Below are 19,683 nucleotides of genomic sequence, written 5' to 3' on the forward strand. Positions count from 1 at the left end.
TAAGCAGGCTACAACCTCACACTTCAAGTCAGACAGTCGTGAATTTTATCAGATCTAAAACAAATATAGAGTCAAAATGTGAAAGACTAAAATCTAAGTATGAAAGTTATGCTTCGTTTGTTATTGAAGTGCCACACGCTCAATTGCCAGAATTGATGAATGCCTCTGTATGGCCCGAGGGAGCATTGGTGAGAAGGTACTACCAATCTAAATCGAACTAGATGGCTCTACGTATAGCAACCTATAATTGTCGTGGTGTGAAGTCGGCAACCGAAGCAGTAAAGTGGTTGTGTAACGAGCATGACATTGTCCTATTACAGGAACATTGGCTGAGTAAAGGTGACCTTCCGTTGCTCTCAAATATTCACAATCAATTTTACGCAACCGGTACCACTTCCATGAATGATGGTAGCGGCATTAGAGTTGGTAGACCCTACGGTGGTGTGGGTATTATGTGGAAAAAATCTCTGACATCAACCATGAAGCCAAAGGTCTGTTACTATGATGACGACCGAATTATTGGTCTTCAACTACAATATAAAGTATATATGCCAACTGACTGTGACAATAACTACCATATATTCCTGAATTATCTATCCAAAATAAATAATATCATACAGGACAGCGGAATTAATAGTGTGTTTGTCTTGGGTGACTGGAATGCTGATCCGACTAAACCGTTCGGTAGAGAACTGAATTCATTTTGCTCAGAAAACAATTACACTTTGTCAGATGGTGTCTTTGATAACTCGACCATTGAACGATTTACATATGTAAGTGATGCTCACCACACCACATCATGGTTGGATCACTGTGTGTTGACCCCGTCAGCCCATGCTAGTATTGAGTCGATTAAGGTCCTGTTTGATGTCGTTGCATCCGATCACCTACCACTATCTATTAAACTTTCTACGAATGATATCCCACCACTGGACATATCCTGCAGTGAGGATAACTTGTTTACTCATACTAATCCTCGAGTGCAATGGAACCGTGTTAAAGACAATGACATCCATTTGTATAAAACTGTCTCGGACCACCTTCTTAAACAAATAAGAATACCAGTTGAAGCACTGTTGTGTACTACTAGGAGATGTATATGTAACCATCACAAGGAAAGTATTTCGACCTTTTACCAGGACATCATCCAAGCTCTATGTAAGTCATCGTTACAATGTTTTAAAAATGGTAGTAGAAATTTTCATCCTATTCCGGGTTGGCATGAATACGTGAAAGAAGCCCACGATCAAGCAAGGGATGCCTTTAAACTTTGGAATTCATGTAACAAACCTAGATTTGGGCCACTTTACAATATAATGAGCTCTGCACGTGCCAGGTTTAAACACACGTTACGTGTATGTCAACGAAACGAGCATATATCACGAGCTGATGGCCTTGCAACTTCTTTGAGTCAAAATAACTGCAACAGCTTCTGGCAAAAAGTTCGTCTTGTAAGCAGTAAAACACCACCCCTCTCATCAACTATTGATGGTAGATCTGGTCAGGGCAATATTGCGGAGATGTGGAGTGACCACTACGCCACATTACTGAACTCTGTTACAAACAATTCAAATGAGGATTACGTTAAGTCTTGGCTGAACACACAAGACAATTCTGATGACTTTACTCAAATTAAAAGTATTGAAATTTTGACTGCAACTAACAGTCTTTCCACTGGAAAGGCTGCCGGTTCAGATACCCTTTCAAGTGAACACTTCAAACATGCAAGTAATCGTATTCATTTCTTATTAGCTTGGTCTTTTTCAGCTATGATTCACCATGCATTTCTACCAGAGGATCTAATGAAAACTATGATTGTTCCACTTGTCAAGGATAAAACAGGAGATATTACCAGCAAAGACAATTATAGACCGATTGCACTTTCAACTGTGTCTTCAAAAATACTTGAACTTATAATTTTAGAACGTTGCAAAGCTATGCTTAATACGGAAGATTTTCAATTCGGATTTAAGCAGAATCATTCTACAGACCTGTGCATTTATGTCATGAAAGAAGTTATTAACTATTATCAGTCATATAATAGTCCTATATATGTTTGTTTCCTTGATGCAACTAAAGCCTTTGACCGTGTAAATCATTGGACACTTTTCAGAAAACTAATCACCAGGGGTGTACCTAGTCACTTTATCCGTTTACTTATGGTCTGGTACAGTACCCAGACCTTTTGTGTACAGTGGGGTCAGGCAAGGTCATCTCTCTTTTCTGTCACAAATGGGGTTCGCCAGGGTAGTGTTTTATCACCTCAGCTCTTCAACGTGTACATGGATGGGCTGAGTACTCGTTTGATGACGAATAAAAAGGGTTGTAATATAGGTGGAGTAACTATTAATCATCTTATGTACGCTGATGACCTGGCATTAATGTGTCCTTCAGTAAGAGGTCTCCGTGAGCTTATTTCAATATGTGAAAGCTATGGCATCGATCATGACATAATGTATCACCCAAAGAAATCAAAATGTATGTACTTCATACCCCGCAAGAGTCCTCTTAGGATAGACTACTTACCTCGGGTGACTTTAGACGGAAAAACACTTGAGGTGGCACATAGGCATTCTTACCTTGGCTATGCTATGTCAGATAATTGTTTTGATGATGAAGCAATTAAGAGTCAAATGAGGCGCTTCTATATTCGTGCCAATACGCTTCTTCGAAAGTTTCCACTCTGTTCGACTCATGTCAAACTTTATTTGTTCAGAAGTTTCTGTACAAATATGTATTGTTCACAATTATGGTCTTTGTACAGTAACAAAAGTTTAAACGATCTCAGAGTTGCTTATAACAATGCCTTTCGAATCATTATGGGCTATGCACGTGACTGCAGTGCAAGTGCTATGTTCGTGTCAAATACTGTTCCAACTTTTGGAGCTCTTAGAAGAAAATTACTCTTCAGATTTTTTGACAGGGTGAAGAGTAGCTCGAACTTATTAATTTCGGCGGTATTCTCCTCCGACTGTTTTTTACGCTTGAAGATAACTTCAAGATATATGAATTTAATGTATTTTTAAAATATCTTTTCTGTCTGTCTATTTTAGAGTGCTCTTTTTAACGTTTGTCTTGTGTACTATGTAAATGTTGTGTTTTTTATAGTATATGGGAGTGTATCCTGCAATAAAGTTATAATAATAATAATAATAATAAAAAAGCCTTAACAGTTTATATCCAAGGTACATTCTGCATTATTTAGGCACACTCCATGCATTTTGTTCGACACTGAAATGATGAATTCTGAGATGGGGAAATATTCAACAGTAACTGAAGGAAGTTGTGAAATTGTGTTTTCTTTCTGAATCACCATTTTGTTGGTATATGAGGTTCTATCTGATACAATATATCTCTATTGTCAGTCAGTCAGATTGTCTGTCTGTCTGTCTAATGTGAAAGTATGTTTGTCCCTGTGTCTGTCTGTCTGTCTGTCTGTCTGTCTGTCTGTCTGTCTGTCTGTCTGTCTGTCTGTCTGTCTGTCTCAATTCATGTTTATTTTGTATGTTTGACAATGTTTATTATGTCTTTCCTTCCTTCAAAGTATATGATATTTACCTTTCAACAGTGCATGTAAAATGGTGCCATCTATATCCCTGGTGTCTGCATCCTGCATTCGAAATACAGTAATCTGAAAAGAAATAGTCAAATCATTGAAGACAACATATTAACTGATGGAATGTATCAATATTTACAATATCCAATAATTGTGTGTGTGTGTGTGTGTGTGTGTGTGTGTGCGTGCGCACGCGCATGCACGTGCATGTGTGTCTGTCTGTCTCTGTGTGAGTATGTCTGTCTGTCTGTATCTGCCAAGCTGTCCATCTGTCTGTCTGTTTGTCTGTCTGTCTGTGTTTGTCTGTCTGTCTGTTAGTGTGTCTTTCTATCTGTCTGTCTGTCTGTCTGTCTGTCTGTCTGTCTGTCTGTCTGTGTTTGTCTGTCTGTCTGTCTGTATCTCTGTCTGAGTATCTATGCTAGTGTCTGTTTGACTGGCAGTCTGTAAATTTGAGAATAGTATAGCTACAATTTTTGGATCTGTTCGGGTTTACATATCTAATGTTTGAGAACTTTACAAAAACTCTTGTAATATTAGAAACATATTTCACTATTGGGGTGGATGTAGGATAACACTGCTTGGTAAGTAGAATAATAGGGTCAAAATTATTTACAAACCAGAATTATATTTAAAGTAATAGATAAACAGTGTTTCAGATATGCCCGCTGCCGTTTTAGAACGTCTTGTCATACCCTTCGCATTGAAACAGATAGATGTCTACATGTACAGTGTTTCAGAGATGCCTTCTGTCATTTTAGAACGTCTTGTCATACCCTTCGCATTGCAACAGATAGACGTCTACATGTACAGTGTTTCAGAGATGCCTTCTGTCATTTTAGAACGTCTTGTCATACCCTTCGCATTGCAACAGATAGACGTCTACATGTACAGTGTTTCAGAGAATTGCCTTCTGTCGTTTTAGAACATCTTGTCATACCCTTCATATTGAAACAGATAGACACCAACATGTACAGCAAACAGACAAAGTTTGCCTTTATTGCAATAACAACAATGTAGAAGATGCATACCATTTCTGTTTACTTTGTCCATTTTATCATGATGTCAGAATCAAATATCTACCTCGTTACTTTTATAATACGCCTTCTCAGATTTGTGACTCTTTTACAAACTCAAAGTACTATTTTAATTGGAAATATAGGAAAAAAAAAAAGACCAACAAAATCAATCCAACAAAAACAAAAATAAATGACTAAGAGCATCTCTGAGTCAGTACTCATGTATGTTTTCCGTGATCTTTGTATTTTTTATTTTTTCATGAAATTTAAGCCCTTGAATTGTAAACTTGTCTTTTTTCTCAATCATGTAATACTTTAAGGCTGGTGGCCTACACTATTATGTATTACAATACTGTACTCAGTATTAATACTGTACTACAGTATTGTAATACATAATAAATTATTATTATATATATAATAGGTCAAAAAAATGTTTGCAAATCCAGAAAGACCTGCTTACCTTCTGATATGCAATTTAACATCATAAGTAAACAAAATTCTGGAGAAATAAAAAAAAAAACTCACCAAATTTCTTTTCCTGATACAAGCTTGAACCCAGTCAATATACTGTTCAATTTTAGAATCTTTTGGTTCTAGTTTGAATGCTTTAGTCACCCATTGTTTAACATCATTCCTGTCAACGTTTCTGCTGATATTGCTGTCACTGAAAAAAGCCAAGAAATGGCGTTTAACTTTTAGTCATACAACTGATATTGTAACCATGACAACAATAACATACAGAGTTTATTGGAGGTTGACCACTGTTGACCACAGTGTAGCAACCAATAGAAATCTTCCTATCTTATTTCCTACAATTATCTATTTCATGAAGAAAATGTCTTACTGACAGCAGGTGAACAAATGGCTTTTTCTATGCCACACCCTAACACACTGACACTTAAGCAATGCATTTTTGCAACACGCTTGCATATCAAGCTTTGTATGTGCCCCCCCCCCCCCTCCCATCATTAGACAGTTTAAAGAAAAAGATCTAATCTATAAAGCCAAATAAAAAAATTATGTTCCGATAACGCCCAATTTCAAAATAGGTCGGTAGGATTTATAAAAAAAAAAATTGTATAACTTTTTTTTTTTGATCTGGTTGAGGTTCTGTTTACTGTTGTTTATCTAGAGCCCTTCCCTATGGTCTACGTTGCTATGGGTTACACAAGGTGATGACATCTTCAAATATCACTATTTCTTGCGTGACTTTGTGAATCTTTTTAATTTTTTCATAATTTTTTTTGAATTATCTAAAAAACAAGTTTAGGATGGGAAGTAAAAAACTAGGTTGGGTTGGGTAACCGGAACCAAACAATTTTTGTTTAGGTAAGCTGAAACTTGAAAAAAAAAAAAGAAAATGTGAAAATACAATTAACAAATACAAATCATAAACAACATGATTATTAACCATACAGTGAAAACAACCGTATTAATTTTTTCGAATTCTTTGTCAATTCTATTTTACATCTACTCAATTTTGTCCGTTGAAACTTCTACCGAGTGGTTTTGTATTTTATTTTATGAGGCAACATAACATTAACTATAACACATTATGATATATGTACAGAGCAAACGTGGCAAGGTGATAGACAAGGCAAATCAAGTGATTTTCTATCTTACTATCAGAGCTTAGAAAAGATATCTTGTGAATTCACTTCATTTAATAATAAAAACTTGGATGTTTAATCAGATAAAATGCATTGGTTTCATTCATTTTCACTTTAGGGAGGTGATCAAATTCAAGATGGAGGTAATCACCTGTGTTAATTGCCCCCTGGTGTCCAAAACCGCCCTTGCCCAACCTTCCAAACCCTTGAAATGATGATAATGAAGTGTGCATATTTTATGGCAGCTGTTCATAGTCACCTTCTGCCTGCACTGCCCACAGTTATATAACATATGTAAACAATCTATTGTCATGATTCAGAACATTGTGTGATTGTGTGAAAGACTTGTAATATCAGTACAGAGTTGGTATCATCAAAATTTAGGTGAAAGCACAGACAACTTTCTTGTCTGTGTTTCGTCTTCCATGATTGTCTGTGGTGAAAGTGATGCATGCCATGGGTCTTGGTAGGGAACTTCCATCAAATGTATTGTTGACTGTTTGTGTTGTCACACAGTTAGAATAACAATAGAAACAGTCAACAATGGATTTAATGTAAATTGCCAAGCAAATTAGCCTATTCATCACTTCCACCTAAATTTGGATCGATGCCAGCTCTGTACTGATAGGTGAAAGTGAAGGAAACCAACACATTTTATCTTATTAAGTTTTTATCAAACATAGTGAATTTACAAAGTACCCTTTCCCTTTAAAACCATATGGTCAGTGATATTAAGTTTGTACAATTACAAAATAAAAACCGTACCTATCACAGAGCTAACATAGGAAAAGATAGCACACAGCTGTTACAAAACGTACATTACTAACAGTTACAGTACAGGGAAAGCATTTATCAAAAACAAACAAGCAATGCCAGAGCTACATGATATAATGATATGGAAAGTGATAGGTCATTTTTTACTACTTCAGAAATCAGACAGTAGATGAACAGAATCTGTTACAAACAGGGAAAGTAAACAAATGAAATGGATTAATAACACTTGGCACAGTAGGTTGGAAGTACATAGACTTGTATTACATTTTATAAGAACAATAGTATAGACTCTATACATAATGGTTCATGTTCAAATTTCCAGTTCCCCTAGCATTTCATGTGCACATAAAGAAGCCATAAAACTGTGCTTATCAAACAATGGTGTGTATATATAATACAAGTCTCTGTATTTCCAACATGCTGAGCCAAGTGTTACTAATCCAATTCATTTGTTTACTTTCCCTGTTTGTAGCAGATTCCATTCGCCCACAGTCTGATGTCGGTATAGTTGTAAGTAAAATAGAATGTGTTTAGCTAGGGCTCATTGTCATAGCGATAAATGAAATAGACATGATAGAAACACCAATTAAACAATATGATGGCAAACTTGTACACTTAGCAGCTTACCCTCTCATACTATGGACACTGAAAAGAGATATGGGGAGAGCTTATTATGCTTTTGTTAGCAGCAAAATTGATATTTCATAATAAAATGCACTAACGACAACGTATAAAGAGAATAGAAAATAATAACATGTGAAAAAAGGAAAATTATAGAAATAATAATGTTTTCAAAATACCCAAAATTATTAAAGAAAATAAAAAAATGCAGAACAGTCTTGCAAGCCAATAAATAATTTTGCAAAAAACCAAAACAGAGATACCATATGTACTAATATGGTCAGAAGCAGAAAAAAAATGTTTTCTTTTAACATTTGCCTTCCAATGTGTTTCAAGGTTGATATCAATTTTAAAGTTACTGAAAAAAAAATGACATGTTTTAATATTGCAGAATTTTGGTTTGATTGACAAGTCTATTGGAGAACTGGTTTTTTAATTTGTAACGGTCGTGTGAGGATAGTTGTAAGTTCTATGTTAGAATCAATTATCAATTTGTAACAGACATGTGAGGATAGTATTAAGTCTACATGTATGTTAGAACCAGTTATCAATTTGTAATGGTTGTGTGAGAATAGTTGTAAGTTCTATGTTAGAACCAGTTATCAATTTGTAACGGTCGTGTGAGAATAGTTGTAAGTTCTATGTTAGAACCAGTTATCAATTTGTAACAGTCGTGTGAGAATAGTTGTTAGTTCTATGTTAGAACCAGTTATCAATTTGTAACAGTCATGTGAGGATAGTTGTAAGTTCTATGTTAGAAGCAGTTATCAATTTGTAACAGTCGTGTGAGAATAGTTGTTAGTTCTATGTTAGAAGCAGTTATCAATTTGTAACAGTCATGTGAGAATAGTTGTTAGTTCTATGTTAGAACCAGTTATCAATTTGTAACAGTCATGTGAGGATAGTTGTAAGTTCTATGTTAGAAGCAGTTATCAATTTGTAACAGTCATGTGAGGATAGTTGTAAGTTCTATGTTAGAAGCAGTTATCAATTTGTAACAGTCGTGTGAGAATAGTTGTTAGTTCTATGTTAGAAGCAGTTATCAATTTGTAACAGTCATGTGAGGATAGTTGTTAGTTCTGTTAGAACCAGTTATCAATTTGTAACAGTCGTGTGAGGATAGTTGTTAGTTCTATGTTAGAACCAGTTATCAATTTGTAACAGTCATGTGAGAATAGTTGTACATGTAAGCTCTAAATAATGCATTGCTATTTTCATATGATCATATATTTTTTTCAGATATTTTATTATTTTTTTCTATCCATTTGTTCTATAACTGTTCAAATTTCAATCCTTCTCTCTCTCTCTCCTCCTGTGTACATTTGTATCACACTAACCTGTGACTTGGTTTGGTTTTCTTGTACGCATACGCAATGACATCTGCGGCCCTACCACTTCCTTCCACAATAACAGCTGGCATATTTTTTTCTGTAGATTCATACACTGTCTTCAAAGTGTTGGGACCACCCTCTACCACCACTAACACCACTGGCACCCTCTCACCTGTGAAACAAATGTTTGAGAATCTTTTATCAACCTTGATGATGTAAATATGTACTCCTGACAGTGCAACATTGACTAAGCTCAGTCGGTCACATCAATTTATATCAAATGCATGTAGCAACACACGACTTTACAATTGTTCTCTGATTTTACTTTCTCTCTTCTTTGAAGACCATGTCACGTGTGGTCGTAAGATAACTTACATAAATATCCATGGTACCTGGCCCGCTGTCATACAGTGTACCTGGCCCTCTGTCATACAGTTTACTAGGGGACTAACACATTATAACTACAAGTCATGTACTGCCATCTAGTGTTAACAAGAGAACAATTGTTATTCTCTCATTGTTACCAAGATATTTGAATATGATAAATACAGCTGGGCCTTGTATTCTGTTTTATTTGTTTTTGGTGTCCAAGAGGCTACAAACTAAACTTGGCAAACAACATGCCATATCTCATAACATCTATCATATATCCATGTAAACACATATTTTTATAAGGATGGCTGGTGATTCTGTAAATAAACTGTGTTGCAGTAATAAACACCCTGCCATGACCTAAATATATCAACTCGGTGTACATGACTATACTTCAACGTGATGATCACTTCACTGGACAAAATTATTTCTTTTGACATCTGATGACAAAATATTGTTAAAAATAAAAATCTGTGTAAAAGTTTTGAAACATGATTTATTCATGCCCTATAGGTTTAAAACGGCTCACAATGAATGGCAGTGCTATATACACCTATCATAATGCATGTCAAGACACCAAAGTCATATCTCTAACTTAGATCTATCATAACGCCTGTCAAAACACTATATGCAGTTATTATCTTTCTAATGGGTAAAAAAAAAACAATCAACATTACATCAAGAATAATTGTTTCTTTTTCATAAACACACAATGAATTCTATGTAGTGCAATTTTGGAGGAGTGTTCAAAATGGCTAATTAGGATAAAGTGCATGCACAGTGTGGGTACTCAGGGGTATTTGAACTCATGCTCACAGTGTTTTCTGCTGCACTTCCACTGGTGACGAGCGTATGGCCACAAAGAACACTGCAAACACTCGTGCAAATACCCTCATGTATGTACGTCACACTGGCACTCACACATCATGGGATTCAGTTGTACATTATTTTGTATTTAGAACTTCTGTTACACTTACAATGAGATGTTGAGCAATCTTTTTTTTCTGATATGAATTTCTCGTTTGCGATGTATTTTTCCAGAGTTGCTCTGAGTTCAATATCGGCACCATATTTGGAAATCCTTCCGTCATCAACCAATATGAAATGCGTATGATTACAATCCAAAGCGGCGCTGTTTTTAACACTTCGTAATCCTTCAGATGGATACATAGCAGGCCACAAATTGTTATGCTGAAATCAACAAATAAATATTTAGATTTAGATTAAAAGTGTACAAGCCAGAGTTCATTGTTGTAGGATTGCCATGGCAATAAATTTGAGCATCGGAACTTCATTATTCTTTACTGATAAAAACAAAACACACAATAACCACAAAGTTCTCATTTCAAATACATACATATGCAAACTGTTATAATATCTAAATATGTCAAATTTCCAAGGACGTGTACATCGATAAAATAAATAATATATACCTACATAATACTGGCAAAATTTCATCCAGTTTTATAATGATTTTAATGCATTATGCTGACGATAAAGTTCTTTTATTTAATGCTACTTTGAAATGGCTGTACATGAAATAACTTGTGTGTAATGTATAAATCTCAAAGAGCTTGCCAAGTGACGTTATCCCTAAAAAAAACCCTAGAAAACATACCACAAACACAGTGTATTGTGGAGTTACATGCATTTACATGTACATCACTTTGGAAGTTTTTCTCCTTCACACGTACTTCCACTTTTTCACAAAATACTTTCTCACGTGACTCTAGTGTACTGTTATTTATCATTAAAAAAGAAGATGAAGTTAACTTCAACACAAGAATAATGCACGATCTGATTCTTGCTAGAGACATCTGCTGAGACATCCTTTTGATAACACTATATCTGACAATGGAAGATCCAATACCCATATTCATCAACCCCCCCCCCCCTCACCCCCGTAGTGTTTACCTTCCTAGATCCATCCAAGGCTTCTCTGTTATCAACTATACCCCACGTAGCAATACCTAGGGCATATACTGGTTTCTCATCATCATGGGTATGTTCTCTACCTTCCTCATTGACTGCTTCACCCACTACTTTCATTACACCTTCTGCTGTACCTCCTGAGATAATCCATGCTCCTGTTGTACAAAATATAAAATCCAATGAATAGGAATCTTACAGCCCTGGAATAAAATGTAATTATACCATGATGCACGAGAACCAAAAATATGAAATACATACTCTGGTCATTCTACGTCACAATAACATGTGTCTATGTCGCGACAACGCGTGTCTACATCACTGGTTCTGCTGTGTTCGAAATATGGGCCAAAACATTCAAAACTCCCATTACTTTCCCCAATTTTTCTTTGATACTACTGGCTCTGGTATAATGATGTTATTTTCTCCAATAGTTTCCTTCATTCAGCCAGAAAATACTTGTGACCTAAGGGTTGTCACTACTCATGTATCGACTCGTAGTGACAAAGACCTCTTAGGTCACTCATAAGAGTATTTATATAATGAAGCAAAGATATTTGACAGTCTTTGAACAGAATTTATGGATTGTACACCCTGGTTGTTCTACAGCACTGGTTTTGCAGTGCTGGAAATACAAGGCAAAACATTCCAAATTGTCATTATTTTTTCCCAATGTTTTTTCATAAATTATGCTTGAGGAGAATAATTATTATTCCCCAATATTTGTTTTCTTCATTCAGCTGGAAAATACTCATGACCTAAGGTTTTGTCACTAGGAGTCTAGTGACTCATAGCGACAAAGGCCCCTTAGGTCACTCGTAGTTTCCTTTGACTGTGCGAAGAAAGAATATTGGGGAATATAGCATCTAATATTTGTCATGACAAACACTTTGCAAGGTTTTACAGTACAGTCAGTGAATTTTTTAAAACAATCATGCTATTTTAAAAGTATTATTTTATAATATAATCAGACATTCCTAAAAGCTCTAATATCATGTTATACTATAAATAACACACTAATCTTTGCAATGTACTAAGTCCATGTCATATTTTATAGTCTGCACAACAGAGTGATAATATACAGATACAGATACAGATACAGATACAGACAAAGATACAGATACAGATACAGATACAGATACAGATACAGATACAGACAAAGACACAGACACAGACACAGACACAGATACAGATACAGACACAGACACAGACACAGATACAGATACAGATACAGATACAGATACAGATACAGATACAGATACAGACACAGACAAAGACACAGACACATATACAGATACAGATACAGATACAGATACAGATACAGATACAGATACAGATACAGATACAGATACCAATACCAATACACATACACATACACATACACATATTCATATTCATGTGTTATTCAAATAGTCGTATATCTACTGGTAGCACATTTTGTTTGTATATTATGCCATCAATTGGTCTGTCAGAAATAAAGCTATTTGTTTACTTATCCTGATTTTGATATTTATGAATAAAATGATACAGTAACTGTTTAACATCTCCAAAAACTGCATCTGTTGAAAATATTGCAGTACTCTAATTAGGTAAGTAGTAAATTACCGATATACTAGTCATGTATTTCAGATGCACATTGACATTTATATTTCTTTTTAAATTACAACTAATTACTTTAATGTAATTGCATTTTGGTAATCATCGTTTGACATGCATGACATCACTTTCCTTCAATTGATAATATTATTGACTATAAAGCAAGTATTTGCTAATTAAAGTACAATGATAATGATGATGAAGAGATGTGAATTTATAAAAACGCCTTTTCTCCTGAGAGCTCAACGCACAATTATTACCCCTGACACGGATCAATGGCAGCATGATGGCCATTTGTACTTCCTCAACTCCCTGGCAAGCTATACAATCCATTGCAGCCTTTATAAGCTCATAGAATTAAAAGCATTTACATTGCAACCTCTATCCTACCAGATCCCCAATTATACAGCTGGGTTGACCGATACACATTCATGGTTCAAAAAAGACTTCAGCAACTCAGAAATGGCACAAGCGGTGACAGGCTTGAACCTGCAACCTGCAGATTCCAAGCCAGCCACTCTAACAATTCATCCAGCATGACTCCACATAATTATATTATATTCAAAATGACATTAATGCTAACATGCTATGATAAAGTAGCACTGTACCATGTACAGTGTGTGTGACATACATTTATAACTTAACATTATATGTAATTGTAGAGCGTACCGCTATGTATGGTAGTACACCTTTTGTCACTTACTACAGTCAATCAAACATGTTATCTACTCAATGTATAAAACACACATGACCTTCCTATGAAGAGACACACTCTTTTTAAGGGAATAAGCTGTAAACTTAAATACATCACCCAGTAAAGTTTTGTTCTCTCTGACCCAGAGGAATACTAACTGTTGATTTTTTAGTTGCCTATTTGAGGAAACTTTCATTTCTTGTTGTACTGAAAAAAAAAATTATAACACTATGGAGTGATTCAGACTACTTTAATAGTATTATATCACTTGTATCAGTGACAGTATATAACAAAGTTTACTGTTATAACCACATGTGTAGGGTTAGGTTTCACAAACTGACAACTGGGACAGTATGTACCATTATCTATGGAGAGGTTAGCTTGGGTCATCGCCATGACGATGAACTACAGGTTGGCATGTTTTAAACTGTTACACAGCAAATACTGCCTGATCTCACTGCGTGGGTGTATTAAGCCAGGAATGAATATACATACCTGTACTAGTGGCTGCTTTCATCAAACCTTTATGGAACAATGCACGAAGTCTGTCTTTCAATATGAAGTCTTTGGCTCCTCCAGTTACAGATATCAATACATTGGGTGGTTTCAATCTCCAGTGTTCGGTTAATAACTTCCAAATTATTTCAGGATCAGTCTTGTAGTCTACACGTACATACTATAAGTATATATACACAAAAATTGATTTTTTAAATTTTTTTTTAATTTTACCAGAGCTTTTTTCTTAGAGAAGCAGACTCAGTAAATTAAAATCTATCGAAGTTCCAAAATCATTTTTTCAATGTTCACACTACTAAAATAGGTGTAAATAAACTTATTGCCACAAGTACAATCAACAAAATTGGAGCCATATCTAGAACTGGATCGATAAATTCCAAAATCTTAGCCAAAAAAAAAGGAAGAAGGCATTTTGTGATCCTGAAACATATCTAAAATGAAGACACAGAGTACTCAGATATTTTTAGAGTTTAAGATATCCTAACATTCAATACTGAAAACATTCCCGCCAAAATTGTTAGGACAAAATTCTTGTTTTATGTAAGTTTTTGGCATATATCAACTTCATTTTAGACTGGAATCAAAGAAATGTTACTTCCTAATAAAGTAATATTATTGTAATTATGAAAATAATCATATAAATTGGGTCCCGATATTATGTAAACTCGTCTCTAGTCATGAAAGGGTTAAGATATCCTAACATTCAAAACTAATAAATGTCCTTCTCATACTATCACGTATGTTAGTCAGAATATAATATTTACGTCAATGAAATGAAATTTTCTGGGAGGAAAAAAAAATTTCTGCCAAAATTTTCTATTGTCATGAAGAATGGTGTCAGTTGTATTACCGATCAATACTGCAATGTTTGACCTTGGATGACCTTCAAGTACAAGTGTGTATACTTGAGGTATATTAAATACAATGTAATTTCTATGGTGTGACCGTGCAAATACAATGTAGTTTGAGCAATACAAACACACACCTCTTTTTTTTTTATTTTCCTCTCCCCTTATTTTCCTTTCCTTTTTTTTTGCCAGTGTATTGCGGTATATTTCTTTTCTATTCTCCAAAATGAGTGTAACAATTTTGAAAGCAAAATCCTTGACCCAAGAGAGTACGGTACACTAGATTAGATTTCTGTCACATTTTGTGATTTGACAAACACCACAGTTGTCAGGTTTTCAAACTATCCACAAACAAACTCATTTGTCATATTTGCTCAATTGTATTCAACTTTATAAATCTCACGTACAAGAATACCATGATTACAAACTACAGAATAAATATACCATCGAAACTAAATGTGAAAAACTTGGGTATTACATCCTCACACATCAAAGACTGAATGATAAAAAATAATTAGGCGTGAATGAAAAATGTTTCTTACCGGAGCTTTTTTCTTCCCTTGTCCGTAGCCAACGAATTCAATCTGACCAAAGCTATTAGCAGGTTCTATAGTTGTGCAGGTTTCTATTTTCCATGGCCCATTACTTTGCTCTACATGTCCTGTGTGATCAGGTTGTAACCGTCCACAACAACACATTTCAAGCCTATGAAAAAAAAAATGTTTAACGCAAAATATTACTTCTGATATGGGATGTTAAACGTCATGATTTTATTCATGTTAAACATCATCAAAATTAAAAAAATGGCTTTCTGATTAGACAAGACACATGAATACATTTACAAGTTGATCACTTTGTAAGTTGATGTTGTTCTTTTACTTGATCACATTTTTATCACTGAATCCGAAGACAGCATGATTGTTAGGAGGGGGGGGGGGGGGGGGTCGGCTAAAAAGTTAAGATTACTATCATCTCTTTAATCACAATCCTGCAGTGTGTAGTAAAAGTGGTCTAGCAAGTAGTAAAACAACAACATTAAATGTATGTATTTATTATGTACAGTCTTGTGGTGAATGCTCCCAATGCTAGCTGTATTTAGTTGGTCTATAAATGTCTAATGATGATAATAATGTTGTCTTTTTATATAGCACTTTCCCACTCTGTGCTCAAAGTGCTTTACAATTATTACCCCTGGCATGGATCTATAGTGGCACAACAGCCCTTTACTTCCTCAACTCCCTGAGGACCATACAACCCATTGCAGCCTCTATAAGCATATAGGATTAAAGCATTCACATTGCAACCTCTCTCCTACCAGGTCCCCAATTATACAGCTGGGTTGACTGGGGCACAATTGTGGTTCAAATCTTACATAAGGACTTTAGCCACTCGGAAACAAATGACAACGATGGGGCTCAAACCTGTAACCTGCAGATTCAAGGTTGGCCACTATGATCATGATTCTACAAATGTAAATATACTCATAAAAGTACTTCCAAGGATAACACATGAAATCAATAAATATGTATTTCTACTGGGGTCTCCTCCAGATACAATTTAAAACCTCCTTACCTTTGATCTGTACTCTGCCACTTTTCGTCTTTAACAAATTTGATACATCGTCTTTGGAAGATATTTTTACTCACAAATTCTTTTATGATGTCATTCTGGTGATGATATTAAAAGATCGAGACATGAAACTTAAATTGGCTGAAACTGTTAACACTGACAGGGCTCAAAATTAACAGTAGTCACATGCCCACAGACTACCAATTCTTGTCATGGGGCTACCATAATTTGCTGATGGTAGCCCACTCAGGCTACCACTGATTATGTGATGAGGCCCGGATGGAAGATTTATGGACATAAAAGTATTATAATAACACATATTTCCAATAGAGGAAATCAGTTTTCAGGTCAGGAATATGGGACTACAGGTCACAATCCTTGGGCTACCAAGTTCTGAAATTGGTAGCCCCCTAGGACTACCAAAGAAAAAACTTAATTTTGAGCCCTACACTGCATGGTATTCACCAAGACTATCATTCAGACAATAACAATTGTCATATAATTTACATAAAAACATTAAGAAAAGCAATGATTTTGACTATTTACTGTAAGGTGCTGTTTGCCATCCAAGTGCAGGTAAGTTTGTCAATAGATATACAAAAGACAAATAATAACGTTTGTTCTTATATAGCGCTTTTCCATCCAGTCTGGGTGCTGAAAGTGCTTTACAATTATTACCCCTGGCTCCGAAAGGCACAACGGTCCTTTATAAATTATACTTACTTATACTCCCTGGGGAGCATACAATCAATTGCACCCCTTATAAGTTCATAGGATCAAAGCATTCACATTGCAACCTCTATCCTACTAGGTCCCCAATTATACAGCTGGGTTGACTAAGGCACAGTCATGGTTCAAATCTTGCCCAAGGACTTTAGCTACTCAGAAACAAAATTAGCATCGATGGGGTCTCGACCCTACAGCCTGCAGATTCTAAGCGGCTACTAAATAAACATTCACCCAGTATGACTCCACAAACACGTTTTGTGTTGCTCAAACTGGCCGTACTTCAAGTTCATATTACTGGGATTTTTCAAATGGAAAGACCATTTAAATATCTTCAGAAAAACTACACATATATCTAAATAGTTCGATAGTTGTTTAACTGAAACAACCAAGTTTTGAACTTTGACATTTACTTTCAACAGTGTATTAGATATTATAGAGTACAAAAAGAAAATGAATCAACAGAAAAGTGCTAGCATTGTGGAGTTTTTTCTGTGTTTGTGTTTTTGCCCGTCTGCCTGGTACATTTTTTGTAGGTTTTAGGGAAAGTCAACGATGACAAACAAAGTATTTAATTGATGGAGCCTGATATAAATGTTGTTGCAATGATGTTTGTGCACAAATGCAATTCAGGACAGATGGCCATTTCCATTAAGACCAATAACAGTATATTTAGATGTTATTCTCCAATATTTTTCCTTGTGCAGCCAAGGAAAATACAAGTGACCTAAGGGGCCTTTGTCACTACGAGTTGCTAGACCTGTAGTGACAACCCCCTTAGGCCATGAGTATTTTCTGGCTGAATGAAGAAAAATATTGGAGAATAACATAATTATACCAGTGCCAGTACTATGAAAGAAAATCGGGGAAAGTAATGGCAATTTTTACCGTTTTGATTCATTTCGAACATGGCAGAACCAGTGACGCAGACACGTGTTGTCGTAACATAGACGTGCGTTGTCATCACTTAGAATGACCAGAGTATATATTCCATATTTTTGGCTTGTGCATGGTATAACACAAGTTATATTACTTTCCAATATTTTCTTCATTCAACCAGAAAATACTCATGACATATGGATTTTTCCACTGTCTTGAACTCATAGCGACAAGGCCCCTCATGCCACCCTTTATTTTCCCTCAACGTAATGTTGGAAAAAAATTATGAAAATAATAATCAATATATGAAATTAATATGCTGTGCAATCAACAGCAACTTTCATGTATAAATAGATGAAACTATTGGAGTACATGACTTGTATGTCTTGAGAATTTAGCCTAGACAAGACAACTGAGACAGGAGTACTTACAGGTGTGTTCGTATTTGCTCTCCTTCTACCATAACTAGCACTAATTCTTCTTTCTCCATTGACACCGATATGTATACTACTGCCATAACCAGGTTTGGGACTGTCCTGAGGATTGCTAATCAATTCTCTCTCAAATACCTTCTGTGCCACATCAGCAAATCTTGGAGTTTTAGGGGTACTTCTAGTTTCTTCTTTTCCTGGCTCTACTATGGATACTGTTGGTACAGTTGATGTCTTTGCAGATACCGGTTTGGTTCTAGGCCTAGGCTGGGGTGCACTACTACTACTACTACTACTAGTACCGGTAGTGGCAGGTCCAGCATCACCAAAAAATGCAAAGTTACCATGTCCAGGAGGAAGATACTTTTTCTCGCCACCACTTTTCTCTCCTCCAAATTCAGCTTCCTTCATCTCATCATCTTCCTCATTCACGTCACTCATACTTGTTCTCTTTCGACTACTCCTGGGTCTTGGTCTGTTTCCCCTGTCTCCTGCTGTTTCCATGGCAACCAAAGGCAGCTCGTCCGACTGGGGCACACTACTGCCACTTCCAAGACTGAATTGATCAGAGTCTTCATCGCTTGGACTGACTTTAGGATCTCTCTTACTGCGATTCATTGTCAAATCACTCAGTTCAACCACACTAGTAGGAAATCATAATCCAATTGACAGCTTTGTCAGACATTTGGAAATGATGATGTGTTATAAATATCACTGCAATAAAAAAAAAAGCAGGGGGTGTCACAAACAAATGCCCTAAATATCATTATCTACATCATGTGTAGTACTAATTCACATTATACATGTATAGAGCTCCTGTCTTCCTAGGCCCTGAACAAGGCAAGAAAAACATCATGATCACCTGTATGATTTCTCAGCACCCTCCTAGTCCTATTAAAGTGAAAAGGGACAACAAGGTTCATTACTTTGTGATACCTTTGTCCACTGTAATCTCTTATAACAAACTTTTGTTAATATAGTGAACATTCTGTACATAGCATAATATAATAAAAACCCTTTCATTTGCACCTAAATATATATTTTGAATATAATGTATGCTTGGGACACTATATCAACACTTCATATTATATAACCTATATGTACTTATAGATGGATGGATGGATGGATTGATGATTGATTGATTGACAGACAGACAGACAGACAGACAGACAGACAGACAGACAGACAGACAGACAGTCGGACAGACAGACAGAC

At 35.6% G+C, this 19,683-nt stretch overlaps 1 protein-coding gene across 1 annotated transcript in view; it reads right to left on the reverse strand.

Annotated features, from left to right (window-relative positions):
• LOC144435485 (transient receptor potential cation channel subfamily M member-like 2) overlaps nt 1-19,683 on the reverse strand; it is a 45,639-nt gene that overhangs the window by 25,119 nt on the left and 837 nt on the right. Inside the window, exons 2-10 of the mRNA XM_078124079.1 lie at nt 18,469-19,182; nt 16,436-16,530; nt 15,406-15,568; nt 13,995-14,175; nt 11,195-11,367; nt 10,258-10,471; nt 8,915-9,080; nt 5,098-5,236; nt 3,559-3,631 (exon numbers count right to left, since the gene is read on the reverse strand). Of these exons, the coding sequence (XP_077980205.1) occupies nt 3,559-3,631; nt 5,098-5,236; nt 8,915-9,080; nt 10,258-10,471; nt 11,195-11,367; nt 13,995-14,175; nt 15,406-15,568; nt 16,436-16,530; nt 18,469-19,086 (1,822 nt within the window). The 5' untranslated portion in view covers nt 19,087-19,182. The remainder of the gene's footprint in view (nt 1-3,558; nt 3,632-5,097; nt 5,237-8,914; nt 9,081-10,257; nt 10,472-11,194; nt 11,368-13,994; nt 14,176-15,405; nt 15,569-16,435; nt 16,531-18,468; nt 19,183-19,683) is intronic.

Source organism: Glandiceps talaboti, chromosome 5, assembly GCF_964340395.1.
Source record: "Glandiceps talaboti chromosome 5, keGlaTala1.1, whole genome shotgun sequence".
Taxonomy (NCBI): Eukaryota; Metazoa; Hemichordata; class Enteropneusta; family Spengelidae; genus Glandiceps; species Glandiceps talaboti.